The sequence below is a fragment of the Pongo abelii genome, chromosome 9, assembly GCF_028885655.2.
Source record: "Pongo abelii isolate AG06213 chromosome 9, NHGRI_mPonAbe1-v2.0_pri, whole genome shotgun sequence".
NCBI lineage: Eukaryota > Metazoa > Chordata > Mammalia > Primates > Hominidae > Pongo > Pongo abelii.
In genome coordinates, this window is record NC_071994.2 from 39,217,577 (window position 1) to 39,232,262 (window position 14,686).

The 14,686-nt window shown below is 33.8% G+C and overlaps 1 protein-coding gene across 3 annotated transcripts in view; it reads left to right on the forward strand.

Annotated features, from left to right (window-relative positions):
- Positions 1-14,686, forward strand: part of KIF18A (kinesin family member 18A) — an 86,111-nt gene that overhangs the window by 19,726 nt on the left and 51,699 nt on the right. For 2 of the 3 annotated variants that reach the window (XM_024255557.3, XM_024255558.3), the window contains exons 7-10: positions 3,316-3,492; positions 4,873-4,947; positions 5,148-5,260; positions 10,949-11,111. In XM_024255557.3, the coding sequence (XP_024111325.1) occupies positions 3,316-3,492; positions 4,873-4,947; positions 5,148-5,260; positions 10,949-11,111 (528 nt within the window). The remainder of the gene's footprint in view (positions 1-3,315; positions 3,493-4,872; positions 4,948-5,147; positions 5,261-10,948; positions 11,112-14,686) is intronic. The other variant, XM_063728500.1, reaches the window with a different exon arrangement.

The following is a 14,686-nucleotide window of genomic DNA, read 5'->3' on the forward strand; positions in this document are numbered from 1 at the left end:
ATAAAATAGGGTTAAGTATTAAAGAGTGTTGTTGTTTTTTTTAATAGGGGTTTAAGTTATAAAATGTCATGAAATCACCTAATAAGATAATGTTTACTAGATGCTTTTGGGCATATTTAAATATAGTTTACATATACCGTATGCCAGAAGTGCTTACCTAGAACACAGTGTATTTCACAACATAGATATTTGTAAAAATGACATCCTTTCTAAAAAATTATAATATGGCAATTGAAGTTAAACCATACTCGAAAGCTTTCGCTTGTTAAACCGTTCAAAAAGCTCATCACTGGTCATTAGAAAAATGCAAATCAAAACCACAATGAGATACCATCTCATGCCAGTTAGAATGGCGATCATTAAAAAGTCAGGAAACAACAGATGCTGGAGAGGATGTGGAGAAATAGGAACACTTTTACACTGTTGGTGGGAGTGTAAATTAGTTGAACCATTGTGGAAGACAGTGTGGCGATTCCTCAAGGATCTAGAACCAGAAATACCATTTGACCCAGCCATCCCATTACTGGGTATATACACCCAAAGAATTATAAATCATTACTAGAAAGACACATGCACACCTATGTTTATTGCAACACTACTCACAGTAGCAAAGACTTGAAACCAACCCAAATGCCCATCAATGACAGACTAGATAAAGAAAATGTGGCACATATACACCATGCAATACTATGCAGCCATGAAAAAGGATGAGTTCATGTCCTTTACAGGCACATGGATTAAGCTAGAAACCATCATTCTCAGCAAATTAACACAGGAACAGAAAACCAAACACTGCATAGCAGGTTCTCACTTATAAGTGGGAGTTGAACAATGAGAACACATGGACACAGGGAGGGGAACATTACACGCCAGGCGGGGCCTGTCAGGGGGTGTGGGGGCTAGGGGAGGGATAGCATTAGGAGAAATACCTAATGTAGATTACAGGTTGATGGGTGCAACAGACCACCATGGCACATGTATACCTATGTAAGAAACCTGCACGTTCTGCACGTGTATCCCAGAACTTAAAATATAATTTAAAAACTTTAATTTAATTTTTTTAAAAAAAAGCTTTGGCTTGTTAAACTGTTCAAAATGTTACCTTTGATTTAGAATAAAGTATATTAAAATAATTGGAGCAGGTTTTTTTTTAAAAAAAGGCAAATTACTGAAATCACATGAAGATTGCAAAAGCAAGATGTCTTTTATATTCTGAGTTAAAATCTCAAACTTGTAAGGAGACAGCATGATATAGAGACGGATTTTGTAAACTTAAGCCATTCATAAGATTTTTGCCATGTGAACTAATCTTTAATTTTTTAATAATGGCTCCTATTGAGTCATTTGTGAGTCAATGTTTAATGTATGTCTTGTACATGTAAAATCACTTAAAATAGCACCAGCAGTGCACATTTCACACTGTTTGGGAAAGACTGCTATGGTGGAAGCACATTGCTACTGAGAATTGGGGGAACTAGGACCTATTTCTAGCTCTTTGAACTACTAGCTTTGTGACCCTAGTCAAATCATTTCACTTTATGCTTAGCTTCAATTTCCTCTTCTGCAATATGAAAGATATACATTGGATAACATTAGGTTGCTTTTAGCTTAACATTGTAAAGAATCTGTTCTTATATAAAAGTTCTACTGTCTGGAAAATTTATTTGTTACTTCAAAATCAGAAACAAAACTTAACAAAATTTATTTGTTACTTTTCCTTTTTTTTTTAGATAAAAGAAAATCTTGAAGTATTAGGTTCTTTTAGAACTCTATAGTGATTTCAGGAGAAATGTCTGTAACGTCGTAATTATAATTTATTTCATATCGATATTAGGTGGTTATTTAAGGAGAAAAGTAGCTCTAAGCCATGCAGAGTTCTTATTATTCCTCTAGTATATTTTTATAGGACATCTGTTTACTTTTGTTTTAATTTTTTCAATGATTGGAAATATTTTTAAATAGACATTTTCAAATAGTTTTAGATTTACAGAAAAGTTACTAAGATGATACAGAAAGATTTTGTTAAATATGCTCCACACCTGGTTTTCCCTATTGTTAATTTTTTATATTAATATGGTACATATATCACAACTAATGAACCAATATTAATGTATTATTTTATTTTGAACTAAAGTTCATACTTAGATGGAGATATTTTTAAATATGATATTTGCTTCATATATTCCCTGAATAATCCTGTAAGATTCTTTGTCATCACCTCAATCACCAATTATAAGTCTGGACAAAATTGGGTAGTGCTTAAGTTCTTACAGTGAAGTGTAGGGTCAAGCCCTACGGGACTTGGCAGGTGTTCTCCCCGTGTGTGGAGACGAGAGATTGTAATAAATAAAGACACAAGACAAAGAGATAAAGAGAAAACAGCTGGGCCCCAGGGGACCACTACCATCAAGACCTGGAGACCGGTAGTGGCCCCAAACGGCTGGGCGCGCTGATATTTATTGCATACAAGACAAGGGGGCAGGGTAAGGAGGGTGACTCTTCTAAGTGATTGACAAGGTGAAGCAAGTCATGTGATCATAGGACAGGGGACCCTTCCCTCTTAGGTAGCCAATAACAGAGAGAGAGATGGCGCATACATCAGTGTTTTCTTCTGTGCACTTATAAGAAAGATCAAAGACTTTCATTATTTCTTCTATTGCTCTCTACTATGAACTTCAAAGAGGAACCAGGAGTACAGGAGGAACATGAAAGTGGACAAGGAGCATGACCATTGAAGCACAGCACCACAGGAAGGGGTTTAGGCCTCCGGATGACTGCGGGCAGGCCTGAATAATATCCAGCCTTCCACAGGAAGCTGGTGGAGCAGAGCGTTCCCTGACTCCTCTAAGGAAAGGAGACTCCCTTTCACAGTCTGCTAAGTAATGAGTGTCTTCCCAGACACTGGCATTACCACTTGACCAAGGAGCCCTCAAGCGGTCCTTGTGCGGGCATGATAGAAGGCTCACCTCTTGCCTTCTAGATCACTTCTCACAATGTCCCTTCAGCACCTGACCCTATACCCACCTGTTATTCCTAGGTTATATTCATAATGCAACAAAGAGTAATATTAAAAGCTAATGATTATTAATGTTTATAATAATGATTGATAATTGTCCATGATCATCTCTATATCTAAGTTGTATTATGACTATTCTTATTCTAGCTATTTTTTTTATTATACCGAAACAGTTTGTGCCTTCAGTCTCTTGCCTCGGCACCTAGGTAATCCTCTGCCCACAGTGAAGTGCTAAAGTGGTAGCAGGTTTGCATTTAAATGTGGAAAATGACATAAGATCTCTTTTTTTGTACTTTCAGAGAAAGAATCAGCATATCCCTTACAGAAATAGTAAGCTTACTCGCTTGTTAAAGGATTCTCTTGGAGGAAACTGTCAAACTATAATGATAGCTGCTGTTAGTCCTTCCTCTGTATTCTATGATGACACATATAACACTCTTAAGTATGCTAACCGGGCAAAGGACATTAAATCTTCTGTAAGTCTGTTTACTCTGCCTTTGTTGTGAAGGTATTGGCTGCATATGATTTTTATAATTCAATTGAAAGTATTAATTCAGGTTATGTTTCCACATAATGAGTTAGGCAGCTGAGGGTTAGAAGGGTCTTTGCTAACCTGCTTAGTCGAACATTAATTTAGATGGTTAAACCATAAAGCATCTTGATTATATATATATAATAGATACTATTATTCGATCTTTTGGGTACTATGGTACTTGAGTGGCTTTCTCCCTAACCTCTTTGATGTCATGGCATATTGTATTTGGATGGCACCTTGGAGTAATCAGTCAAAGCTTGAACACATTTGTTGCAGCCCAGGATGATGCTCTGCTTTAGCTGAGAACCAAAACTTTCTACCTGAAAATCTTGGATATGTTAGTTAAGCTTTCCAAGGATATTATTTCATCTGTAAAATAGGTATAAAGCTTATTTTTAAAAAGTCTTTTCTACATAATTTATAGTCCACATTCATGATGTTGATGTAACAATCTCTGTATTTCTCCAGAAATATAATAATAATAATTGGTTACATTAGTATTTTTGCCAAAGACGTGGTGTACTTAAAAACGTATATCAAAACATGTATGTTTAAATTATAATATATCGGGGTTGAAAAAACCTAGAGTTAAGCTGTTGTGATGACTCCTCCTCTTCTCCCTTTCCCCTCTGCCACTCTCCTTAAGTGTCTGAAGATGAGCATGTTATTGTCATCTTAAGAAAAATGTTCCCAGGCTCATTATATAATTAATTGTAAAAGGTCATACTATATGGGTATACAGAAAGGTTTGTAACACATGATTTTCATGTAGCCCTTACACTAGCCCCTTGAGGAATGAATTCTTAGCTCCACTTTACAGATGAGTAACCCAAACATCAAACAGTTCGAATTCTAAGTCAGGTTAAGTGAGAAGTAGGCAAGGTCTCAATATCAAGTATTTGGATTTATATGTTTAATATCCTCTCTACTATACCATAAATGTCAAGGGGCCCATACTATGATAAAAATGTTAAAATATAGTAAGAACTCAGTGAAAACCAACTGAATTCCTGAAAGGGTAGCATGAAAAACCATCTCTGCATTACTTAGAAGTCAAAGGAATAAGAAAGTAGGGAATTTTATTATATTGTGATTACATGCTTATAAATACCTTTTCTCAATAAAGTAATTTCTTTATAATTTCATTTACATTATTAATGTGCTCAGCAGATCCTCTTGTCATAGATTTTAAATGTGAGCATAATTATCACAAATTCTGAATTCATGGAACTCAATGAAAATACAATGTCATTTTATTCATGTATTTATCTCTGTGATTATTATCTCTCTATAAACACTCATAATTTCTGTCTTTCAACAGTTGAAGAGCAATGTTCTTAATGTCAATAATCATATAACTCAATATGTAAAGATCTGTAATGAGCAGAAGGCAGAGGTACGTCTGTTTACATTTTTATGCTAGTCTTGCGCAGTTCTTCATTTATAGAATTTGGTAATCTTAATTGTCCAAAAATTGAACATATTTTTCTATTAAAATTAAAATCTGGTTAATTCAGTTATTTTTTACAGCTAAATTTGGCTGTGGCCATGTAAATGACTTCTTTTGTATTTTAACTAGTGATTTCTCTCTACTAGATTTTATTGTTAAAAGAAAAACTAAAAGCCTATGAAGAACAGAAAGCCTTCACTAATGAAAATGACAAAGCAAAGTTAATGATTTCAAACCCTCAGGAAAAAGAAATCGAAAGGTAAACATTACATTAAGATCTAATTTTGAGGAATTTATTGTTTTAAAATTTTGTTAAGTATTTTATGTTATCATTTGTTATGTCTTTTATATGTACATACATATGTATGTTTATAATTTTATATATACACACATACATACATACATACATACATAACAGGCTTGACTCAGAGATATTGCAGATTTAGTTCTCCAGACCACTGCAATAAACGAAATATCATGATAAAATGAGTCACACAAATGTTTTGGTTTTCCGGTGCATATAAAAGTTATGTTTACACTACACTGTAGTCTATTAAGTGTGCAATAGCATTATGTCTGAAAAGATAATGACCTTGCTTTAATTTTAGACATAGTTTATTGCTAAAACATGCTAATGATAATCTGAACCTTCAGCAAGTCATAATCTTTTTGCTGGTGGAGGTCTTCCCTCAATGTTTATGGCGTCTGACTAGTAAGAGTAATGGTTGCTGCAAGTTGGAGTGGCTGTGACAATTTCTGAAAATAAGGCAACAATGAAGTTTACTGCATAGATTGACTCGTCCTTTCATGAAAGATTTCTCTGTAGTGTGTGATGCTCTTTGATAGCATTTTACCCATGGTAGAACTTCTTTAAAAATTTGAGACAATCTTTTCAGACCTTGCCACTGCTCTATCAGCTATATTTATGTAATATTCTAAATCCTTTGTTATTTCAACGTAGATAGCATCTTTATAAGGAGTAGGTGGTAAACTTTCTCAAGAAACCGTTTTCTTTGGTTATCCATAGAAGCAGCTCTTCATTTCTTCAAGTTTAGTCATGAGATTGCAGCAATTCAGTCACGTCTTCACGCTCCACTTCTAATTCTAGTTCTCTTTCATGTCCACCACATCTGCAGTTACTTTCTTCACTGACATCTTGAACCCCTCATAGTTATCCATGAGGGTTGGAATCAAATTCCTCCAAATTCTTATTAATGTTGATATTTTGACCTCCTTACACATATCACAAATGTTCTTAATGGCATCTACAATGGCAAATTCTTTTCAGAAGCTTTTCAATTTATTTTGCCTAGATCTGTCAGAGAAGCATGATCCATGAAAGAAAGTATCTATAGCAGCTATAGCCCTACAAAACATATTTCCTAAATAAGAAGACACAGAAGTCAAAATTGCATGATCCATGAGCTGCAGACTAGGTGTTGAGTTAGCAGACATGAAAACAACATTAATCTTCTCGTACATCTCCATGAGAACTCCTGAGTGACCAGGTGTATTGTCAGTGAGCATTAGTATTTTGAAAGGAATCTTTTTTTCTGAGCAATAGGTCTCAACAGTGGGCTTAAAATTACTAAGTAAACAGATGTGCTGTCCTCTAGACTGTTGTTCTATTTATAGAGCACAAGCAGAGTTAAATTTAGCATATTTCATAAGGGCCCTAGGATGTTTGTAAATGGTAAATGAACATTGACTTCAACTTAAAGTCACCAGCTGCAAAAGCCCCTGACAAGAGAGTCAGCCTGTTCTTTAAAGCTTTGAAAGTAGGTATTTACTTCTCTCTAGATATGAAGTTCCTAGATGGCATATTGTTCCAGTAAAAAGCTGTTTTGTCTATCTTGAAAATCTGTTGTTTAGTGTAGCCACCTTCAACAGTGATCTTACCTAAATTTTCTCGATAACGTGCTGCAGCTTCTACATCAGCACTTGCTGCTTCACCTAGACTTTTATGTTCTAGAGAAGGCTTTTTTTCTTAAACTTTTAAACTTTATGAACCAATACCTGCTAGTTTCGGAGTTTTCCTCTGCAACTTCCTCACCTCTCTCAGCCTTTGCAGAATTGAACAGATTTAGAAGACTTGCTCTGGATAAGGCTTTGACTTAAAGAAATGTAATGGCTAGTTTAATCTATCCAGACCATTGAAACTTTTTCCATATCAGCAATAAGGCTGTTTCACTTTCTTAGTGTGTGTGTTCACTGGAGTAGCACTTTTAATTTCCTTCAAGAATTTTTCCTTTGCATTCACAATTTGGCTAAATGTTTTGTGCAAGAGACCTAGCTTTTAGCCTATCTTGGCTTTCTACAAGCCTTCCTTATAAGCTTAGTAATTTCCAGCTTTTGATTTAAAATGAGAGACATGCAACTAACTCTTCCTTTCACTTGAACACTTAGGGACCATTTTAGGGTTATTAATTTGCCCGATTTCAACGTGTTTCAAGGAATAGGGAGGGCTGAGGAGAGGGAGGGAAACAGCCAGTCAGTGGAGCAGAGCACACACAACACTTGATTAAGTTTACTGTCTTATATGGGCACAATTTGTGACACTCTAAAGCAATTACTATGGTAATATCAAAGATCATTGGTCACAAATCACCATGACAGATATGTAATAATGAAAAAGTTTAAAATATTTCAAGAATTGCCAAAATGTGACACTGTAAGCTCATGCTCTAGGAAAAATGATGCTTATAGACTTGCTCGCAGCAAGGTTGCCACAAACCTTCAATTTGTTTAAAAAAAAAAAAAAAAAAAAAAAAACAGTGTCTGCAAAGCACAATAAAACAAGGTATGCCTGTATATATATTCTCAACTGAATTCAAGAAGTCATTGATTTCTCTTTATATTTCACACTTTGTAGATCAAGTAATTTTAGCTTTTATTTTACAGATATTGAAGAGAACCAGAACTTAGGTATAAGATAGTGGAGACAAAGCCAATTATGTCACCCTGTAGACTTAGTTTAATTTTAGTGGTGCTCATATTGTTCTTTTGTGACATAATCATTATTTGTATATTTCATGTAAATCTACTCTATTCTTCATTTTATTAACTCTCTATAGCTTAACTAATCTACTTATTGAGCCTGAATGGGTAATAATTTGAATGAACTTCTGTCAGTGATATAAACCGATACAGAATTTTGAGAGGTTTCTACTAAGCTTCTTAGCAGGTAAATTTTTAAAAAGAAAGCAGTTAGTAATACAGTATGCAAAAGTACTTTTTCCTCAAGCAGCTAAGACAGTTTTCCAAATTGACCCATTGAAACACTAGATCAAAATGTTAATCTTGAGTACTTCTAGGAAGACAATAAGGAATTCCTGTATTAAACAAGTTTGGAAATTACTCCATAAGGAATCTAGGAGACTTCCAAAGTACGTCAGCTTATTAAAGGGAAAACCTGTAGTAAAGGAATCTGTTCAACTTTCATTAAAATTGAGTAAAGGTAAACTTATTTGACATTCTGCAGAGCCAGTTATCTGTTATTAGTGTGAGAAACCAACTACAACTTAAACCAGTGGTTATTCATACTGTTTTGGAGCTCTAGAATTAGTAGAAAGTGTCTCAGTATCTATAAGGAAAACAAGATTATAGTCAAAAGTGGCTTTCAGACCTGATTCAGCTATAATTTTTTAAAATTGCATTTGTGTGTTGAAGTTTTACATAAAATATTTTACAGTATTGCTTAAGAAATAAGTAAAAATGATGTCTGGTTTTTCATCTCATCAAAGAAAACTTTTAACTTGATATAGTATTATTAGTTGTTGTTGTTATTTCATTTTGTTAGTTAAATGTGGGAGCAGTCCTCATGTAATTGGATATCTATTAGAATTCACCAGCTTCTCAAATTTAGAGTGACTGATTCCATAAAATTGCTCAGCACTGCTTAACCAAGTCTACTATACCAATTAAAACCTTACAGATTAGTAAACTTTTCTGGAGTTGATGGCTTTAAATAGTTGAGCCTTTCTTTCTGGTAAGGCCCTCCTTTCAGGAGGGAAGGGCCTGAGCTATGAAATAAGTATTTATTTGGATATTTTTCATATTTCAACCTGACTTTTGACCAACAATAAAAGCTTTGATTTTAATTCTGGCAATATGTTAAGTAACTTACTTGTATTTATGAAGAAGTTAATGATAAAATTATGTACCAAATAACCTTTGTTATTTCCCCTAAAAATTACTGCCTTTTGAAATAAATATATGAAATATCATTTATTTTATCCATCATACTGTTACATGGGACTTTTTTAATGCCATGAATTTTCAAAGTGTCTTTTGTTATAAAACTTAAATTTGACATTTTTATGAAGTTTAAGCAGATAAAAGGAAGAATCTGCAGTATTTTCTTTCAAAGCTATTTGGAAAGGTAACTCTCAAAAGGAAATCATAAAAAGAAAACACAATTGTTCTTTTATAAAGAGTAATTATAAAACTTCACTTATGACTATACCAAGAAAATTGTGGAGTTTAATACTCATGTATTACCTAAAAATATTGGTGCAGATACTTTTAACTTGAACGTTTGCTTAGAACTCTTTCAGTTTTAAAATGATAGCTTTTTTTGGTGTTGTTAAGGAGCTCTCTAGAAACCTTTGATACTAATTCCCTTCCTTTCATCCTAATCAGTGAACACCACCAACTAAAATAAGTCTAGATCACAAAATTGACAAATATTAACTTTGTCCTTGAATAAAAAGTTATAGAAAAACTAAGAAATTATCTTTAAGTATAACCTAAAGATAACTTATCAATTCATTTACTGGCATTACTGTTGGTGTAATATAATGCAATGAAATCACAGTGTCTGTACATATTTCCTATGAAATATTTATCAGTTTGACAAAACTGCAGTAAAGTCAGTGTTTTGTGGCTTATATTCATTCCCAATAGAGTTTCATTAAGAACTACTGATGTATATTGGCAGTGTTTTTACCGCTGATCCTTATGAGTATATCTAAAATTCTGGCCAGTTTAGAACATTTATTTTTAAGTGCATGTGCTTGATTTTACTTTATTTTAAAGTCTTCACTGTTATGAATGTTTATACTGTTACTGTAGCTCAGAGCTGATCTATGACTTAAAACCATGAATATATTTTAAAAAATTAAAATATTACTGTGACCAGTGTTCTACTGACCCAGAAGGATACAGGATTGCAGGTTCCATCCAGAGTTTTCATAAAATTTAATCAGCTTGAAGTCTGTGGCCATTTGGAAATCTGAATCAAACTCCTCATCTTTGATATTCTAGACCTATAATTGCCCTTAGGAGGAAGCACACTGCAGCAGCTTTTCTAGGTTTACCACATTATAAACTTGGATGTTTTGAGTCCTGGAAGTGTCAGTTGATTCTTAGCCAGGCTGTAGGGGGTACCTAACCGTATGGTCTATTTTCACTATAACAAATTCTGAAGCTAAAAACTGGCTCTGTCACTTTCCCCAGGGGGCCATGGAGGCACCATATGATTATGCCTCCTACTGCTTATTCCTTCACAGTGAGCCAACACCAAAACAACACATAATGCTGTGTTGCTAATAGTACCTTGTGAATTTGGATAGTGCATGCCCAGGTTATCATTCTTTTCCAACAAACAAAAATTATTTTATTTTTGCTAAGCAATTGGATTACATATAGATGTAAGCATAGACAAAATGCAGTATGTTAGCAATACCAGACACCTTATGATGCCCATATCTTTCAGCAACATGATCTTCCTTGGGTGAGAAAGAAACCTAATGTAGTAGAAGTAAAGTTAATAACTTTTTCTAAACATTTTTTATAATAGGAAATAGTCGTTTTTACCTATTTGCTGTTTATCATTGAGTGTAGTTCTGTGAATTACATATGTTTGTTTATGCATTTCTCTTAAGTAAACTTTGTATGATTTGTTACAAAATTAGTGAGATTCTGTAATGTGTTTTAATTTTGGTAGGTTTCAAGAAATCCTGAACTGCTTGTTCCAGAATCGAGAAGAAATTAGACAAGAATATCTGAAGTTGGAAATGTTACTTAAAGAAAATGAACTTAAATCATTCTACCAACAACAGTGCCATAAACAAATAGAAATGATGTGTTCTGAAGACAAAGTAGAAAAGGTAATTAACAATTTTATAGTTAAATTTTAGAAAGTATAAAAACATGGGGGCTTTTTTTTTTTTTTTTCAGAAGGAGTCTCTTCTGTTGCCCAGGCTGGAGTGCAGTGGCGCGACCTCAGCTCACTGCAACCTCTGCCTCCCGGATTCAAGCAATTCTCCTGCCTCAGCCTCCCAACTAGCTGGTATTACAGGCATGTGCCACTACGCCCAGCTAATTTTTGTATTTTTAGTAGAGATGGTGTTTCACCATGTTGGCCATGCTAGTCTTGAACTCCTGACTTCAGGTGATCCGTCCGCCTCAGCCTCCCTATGTGCTGGGATTACAGTCGTGAGCCACTGTGCCCGGCCTGGTGGCGGTGCTTCTAACTCTAGAAATTTGATAGTCAAGGCTACTTACTCACCCAATTCTTTACAAACATCTGGAAATGTTGGAGAAAATGTAGCAAACATTTTTTTAAATACATAGTTAAGTGCACAAGAAAGAAATTTTAATTCCTGGATGTCAGTAACAAAAAGGAAATAAACAAAAACAACAGAATTTCAGTTACAACTGTTGTTTTTCTGGGCATTTTATGGAACTTTTAACACAAAGTTTACCCACTCAGGATAGCCAGTTACTAAAGGTAGAGCAATAGAAGCAGTCTATCCTGGATGCAGGCAGTAGCTTACAACTTAGACCAACAGGAGATTTTTGTTGTCAGGGAAGAATTTTATCATTGAAATTGTTAGATGTGCCAGTGCAGGGGCCTAATGAAAAGCAGACCAAACATTTAATCAGTTTTACTTTTTTTTTTAATACAATAATATACTGCCCTCTCCCTTCCATACACAGACCACTCCCACTCTTCTAACTTTGATGTACATCACTACTTAGATAAGAGACCCAAAGGAGACGGTGAGTTAGAAATGAGAGCTCCTATCTAAAGCCTGAAATTTCAGAGGTCTATATCCTTTATACTAGGGGTACACTAGGAAAAAAAAAAATTCTTGCCAACCATCACTGTTGGCAAGGATAGTTGCTTTTCTTGCCCCAAGTAACCATGCCTGGGGTAAGAAAAAAAAGTCATTTGAACACTACCATTATAGGTGTGCTTTTCACAATGATTGAGGTTTAAATTATTACAACCCATGTATTTTGTATAGAAAACCCCTAAAGTTGGTCAATTAAAATGCATGTTATCAAACCAATGATACCACTAGAAAACCTGGCAGAAGCAATGCAAAAATCAGCCTCTTAGGAGAAACAGATTCTCAACTCTAGCCACTAATGAACTCAACATTCAAAATTACAAAACAGATGGAGAAATAATTCACTCTAGACAAGATTCAGTACTCTTAGCAAATATAACAGAACTCCCAAATCTTTAGATACTAGAGCAATCTAATAGAAAATATGAGAATGAACAAAGATAAAGGAATCAAAGATAAAGACACCACAAAAAAAGAACATTCAAATATGAGGTAAAAAAACACATGAAACTTCCAGAAATTAAAAATTTATTCATTAAAATGAAAAAACTCACCTTATTGATACAATATCAGAAAATCTTAAAGCACTTTACATATATTGACTCTTTTAATTCTCAGAAAACCCCATGAAATATTTAGTAATATTATCCTAATAATCAATGAGGAAACCAAAATACAAGTCATTTTGTCCAAGGTGACACAGCTTATAGGTGCTGAGTTCTGATTTGATCTGTAGCATGCCAGTTCTAGAGCCTGTGCTCTTATGTTTATGCTTTTTTACATGAACTGGGAGACAGATTTGAGAAAATTACACCAAATGCAGGATAAAGATAACACATGTGGACAAGATGTTGTTGTATAAAGGATAGACTTCATGTAACAAGAAGAAAAGTCATACATGCATCTAATAGGCATTTCAGAAGGAGATATTTAGTGAAAAAGAGCAATATGCAAAAATTTATGGTTGAGAATTATCTAGGACTAATAAGATGTAAATTCAAGAAGCATGAGTTCTAAGCAGTATAAGATAAATATATACCTCAACGTGTGAAACTACGGAGCACCAAAGATCAGAAAAATAAATATTTTGAAAATACTGACAATTCTCCCCAGTTTCGATATTCATTGATGATGAGTTTATTTGTATTTTTATGTATTTTATGTAATTTAATTACATAGACATATGATGTTCAAATACTACTTATTAAAAAGCTGTATCTTATAAGTAACAACCCATTCCTCTCAAACTACCACCCCAAACATGTTTTCTTCTTTTCCTACTTTCACAGAAGTAATAATTATATAGAAAAATTTTGCATTGCTTAATGTCCAGAAGCTGTCAAATTTTAAAGAGTGCTTTTCAAAGCTAGCATTTTAGTTTTTTGTTAGCCTATGAAATGGGAAAGATATGCTGTACCAGAAATTAATCATAAAGCATTCAGTAATGTATCATTGATACCAGTTTGTCAGTAGCTATTAAACTATATTATCAAAATTAGTAATACATTTATTGAGTGTGTGCTTTTTATGCCTTAATGAAATTTTCTTTTCAGTTTTGTGTTTTGAGATGCATTTAAGATGTTCCTTGCATTCTTTTAAGGCAGAAAGGAAACTGAATTTATTTCTTTGAATTTATATCTTGCTGCTATATTTGTACTTTCACTTTCATGAACTTCAAATTGTTGCCAATATTCTTTGATAAATGTAATGACTTCCAAATAACAATATCTCATTGGATTAATTTATCAATTTGTTGTTGTGAACTTCTTTCATATGATTGCTGAACAGAATTCTGAAATAGTACCATATATATTATAAGAATTATATATTTTATTTCAAATTTTTAAGACGTTTTTCTTCTTTTCTTTATTTTTTATGTTTATTTTATTTTATTTTTGGAGACAAGGGCTCACTCCACGGCTCACACAAACCTCCCGAGTAGCTCAGACTCCCAAGTAGCTGAGACTACAGGTGTCCACCACCATGCCTGGTTTATTTCAATTATTAGCACTTCTTATATTACATAGTAATCTTCAGTTTTGTGTAGTTCTTCTCAGTTTTGTGTAGATTATATAAGTGTCAATTATTTGAATGTGCAGTTATCTAAGATTTACTTTTTGACAAAAGGCAAGAAATGCAGCCATAGGAAGCTGATGTTGACTTAACATCTCAACTTTAACGAAACTCTTATTGAACACTTGTTTATAATGTAAAACCCTTGTGCTTGATACAATGGAGGTAAAGAAAGAGAAGTGTTTGTCCTTCAATTATTTACATACTAGTTGGAGCAATAAAAATAATAAAAATAATAAGGCACTATATGCTTGTCGTATAAATAGTAATAATAAAAACAGCTGATATTGGACGCTATTTGCCACACATTTTTCAAAGTTTTTTGCATGGATTGATTAATTTAGTATTTATAACAAGCCTATGAGATAGATCTAATATTATCACCATTTGTGAGGAACAGAGGCACTGAGAACTCAAGTAGGCTGTCTGGAGTTACTTACCTAATTAATGTGGCTGAACCAATATTAAACCCCAGCTGTCTGGCTTCAGAGCCTGCACTCTTAATCACTCTGCTATACTCTGTAAATGCTATA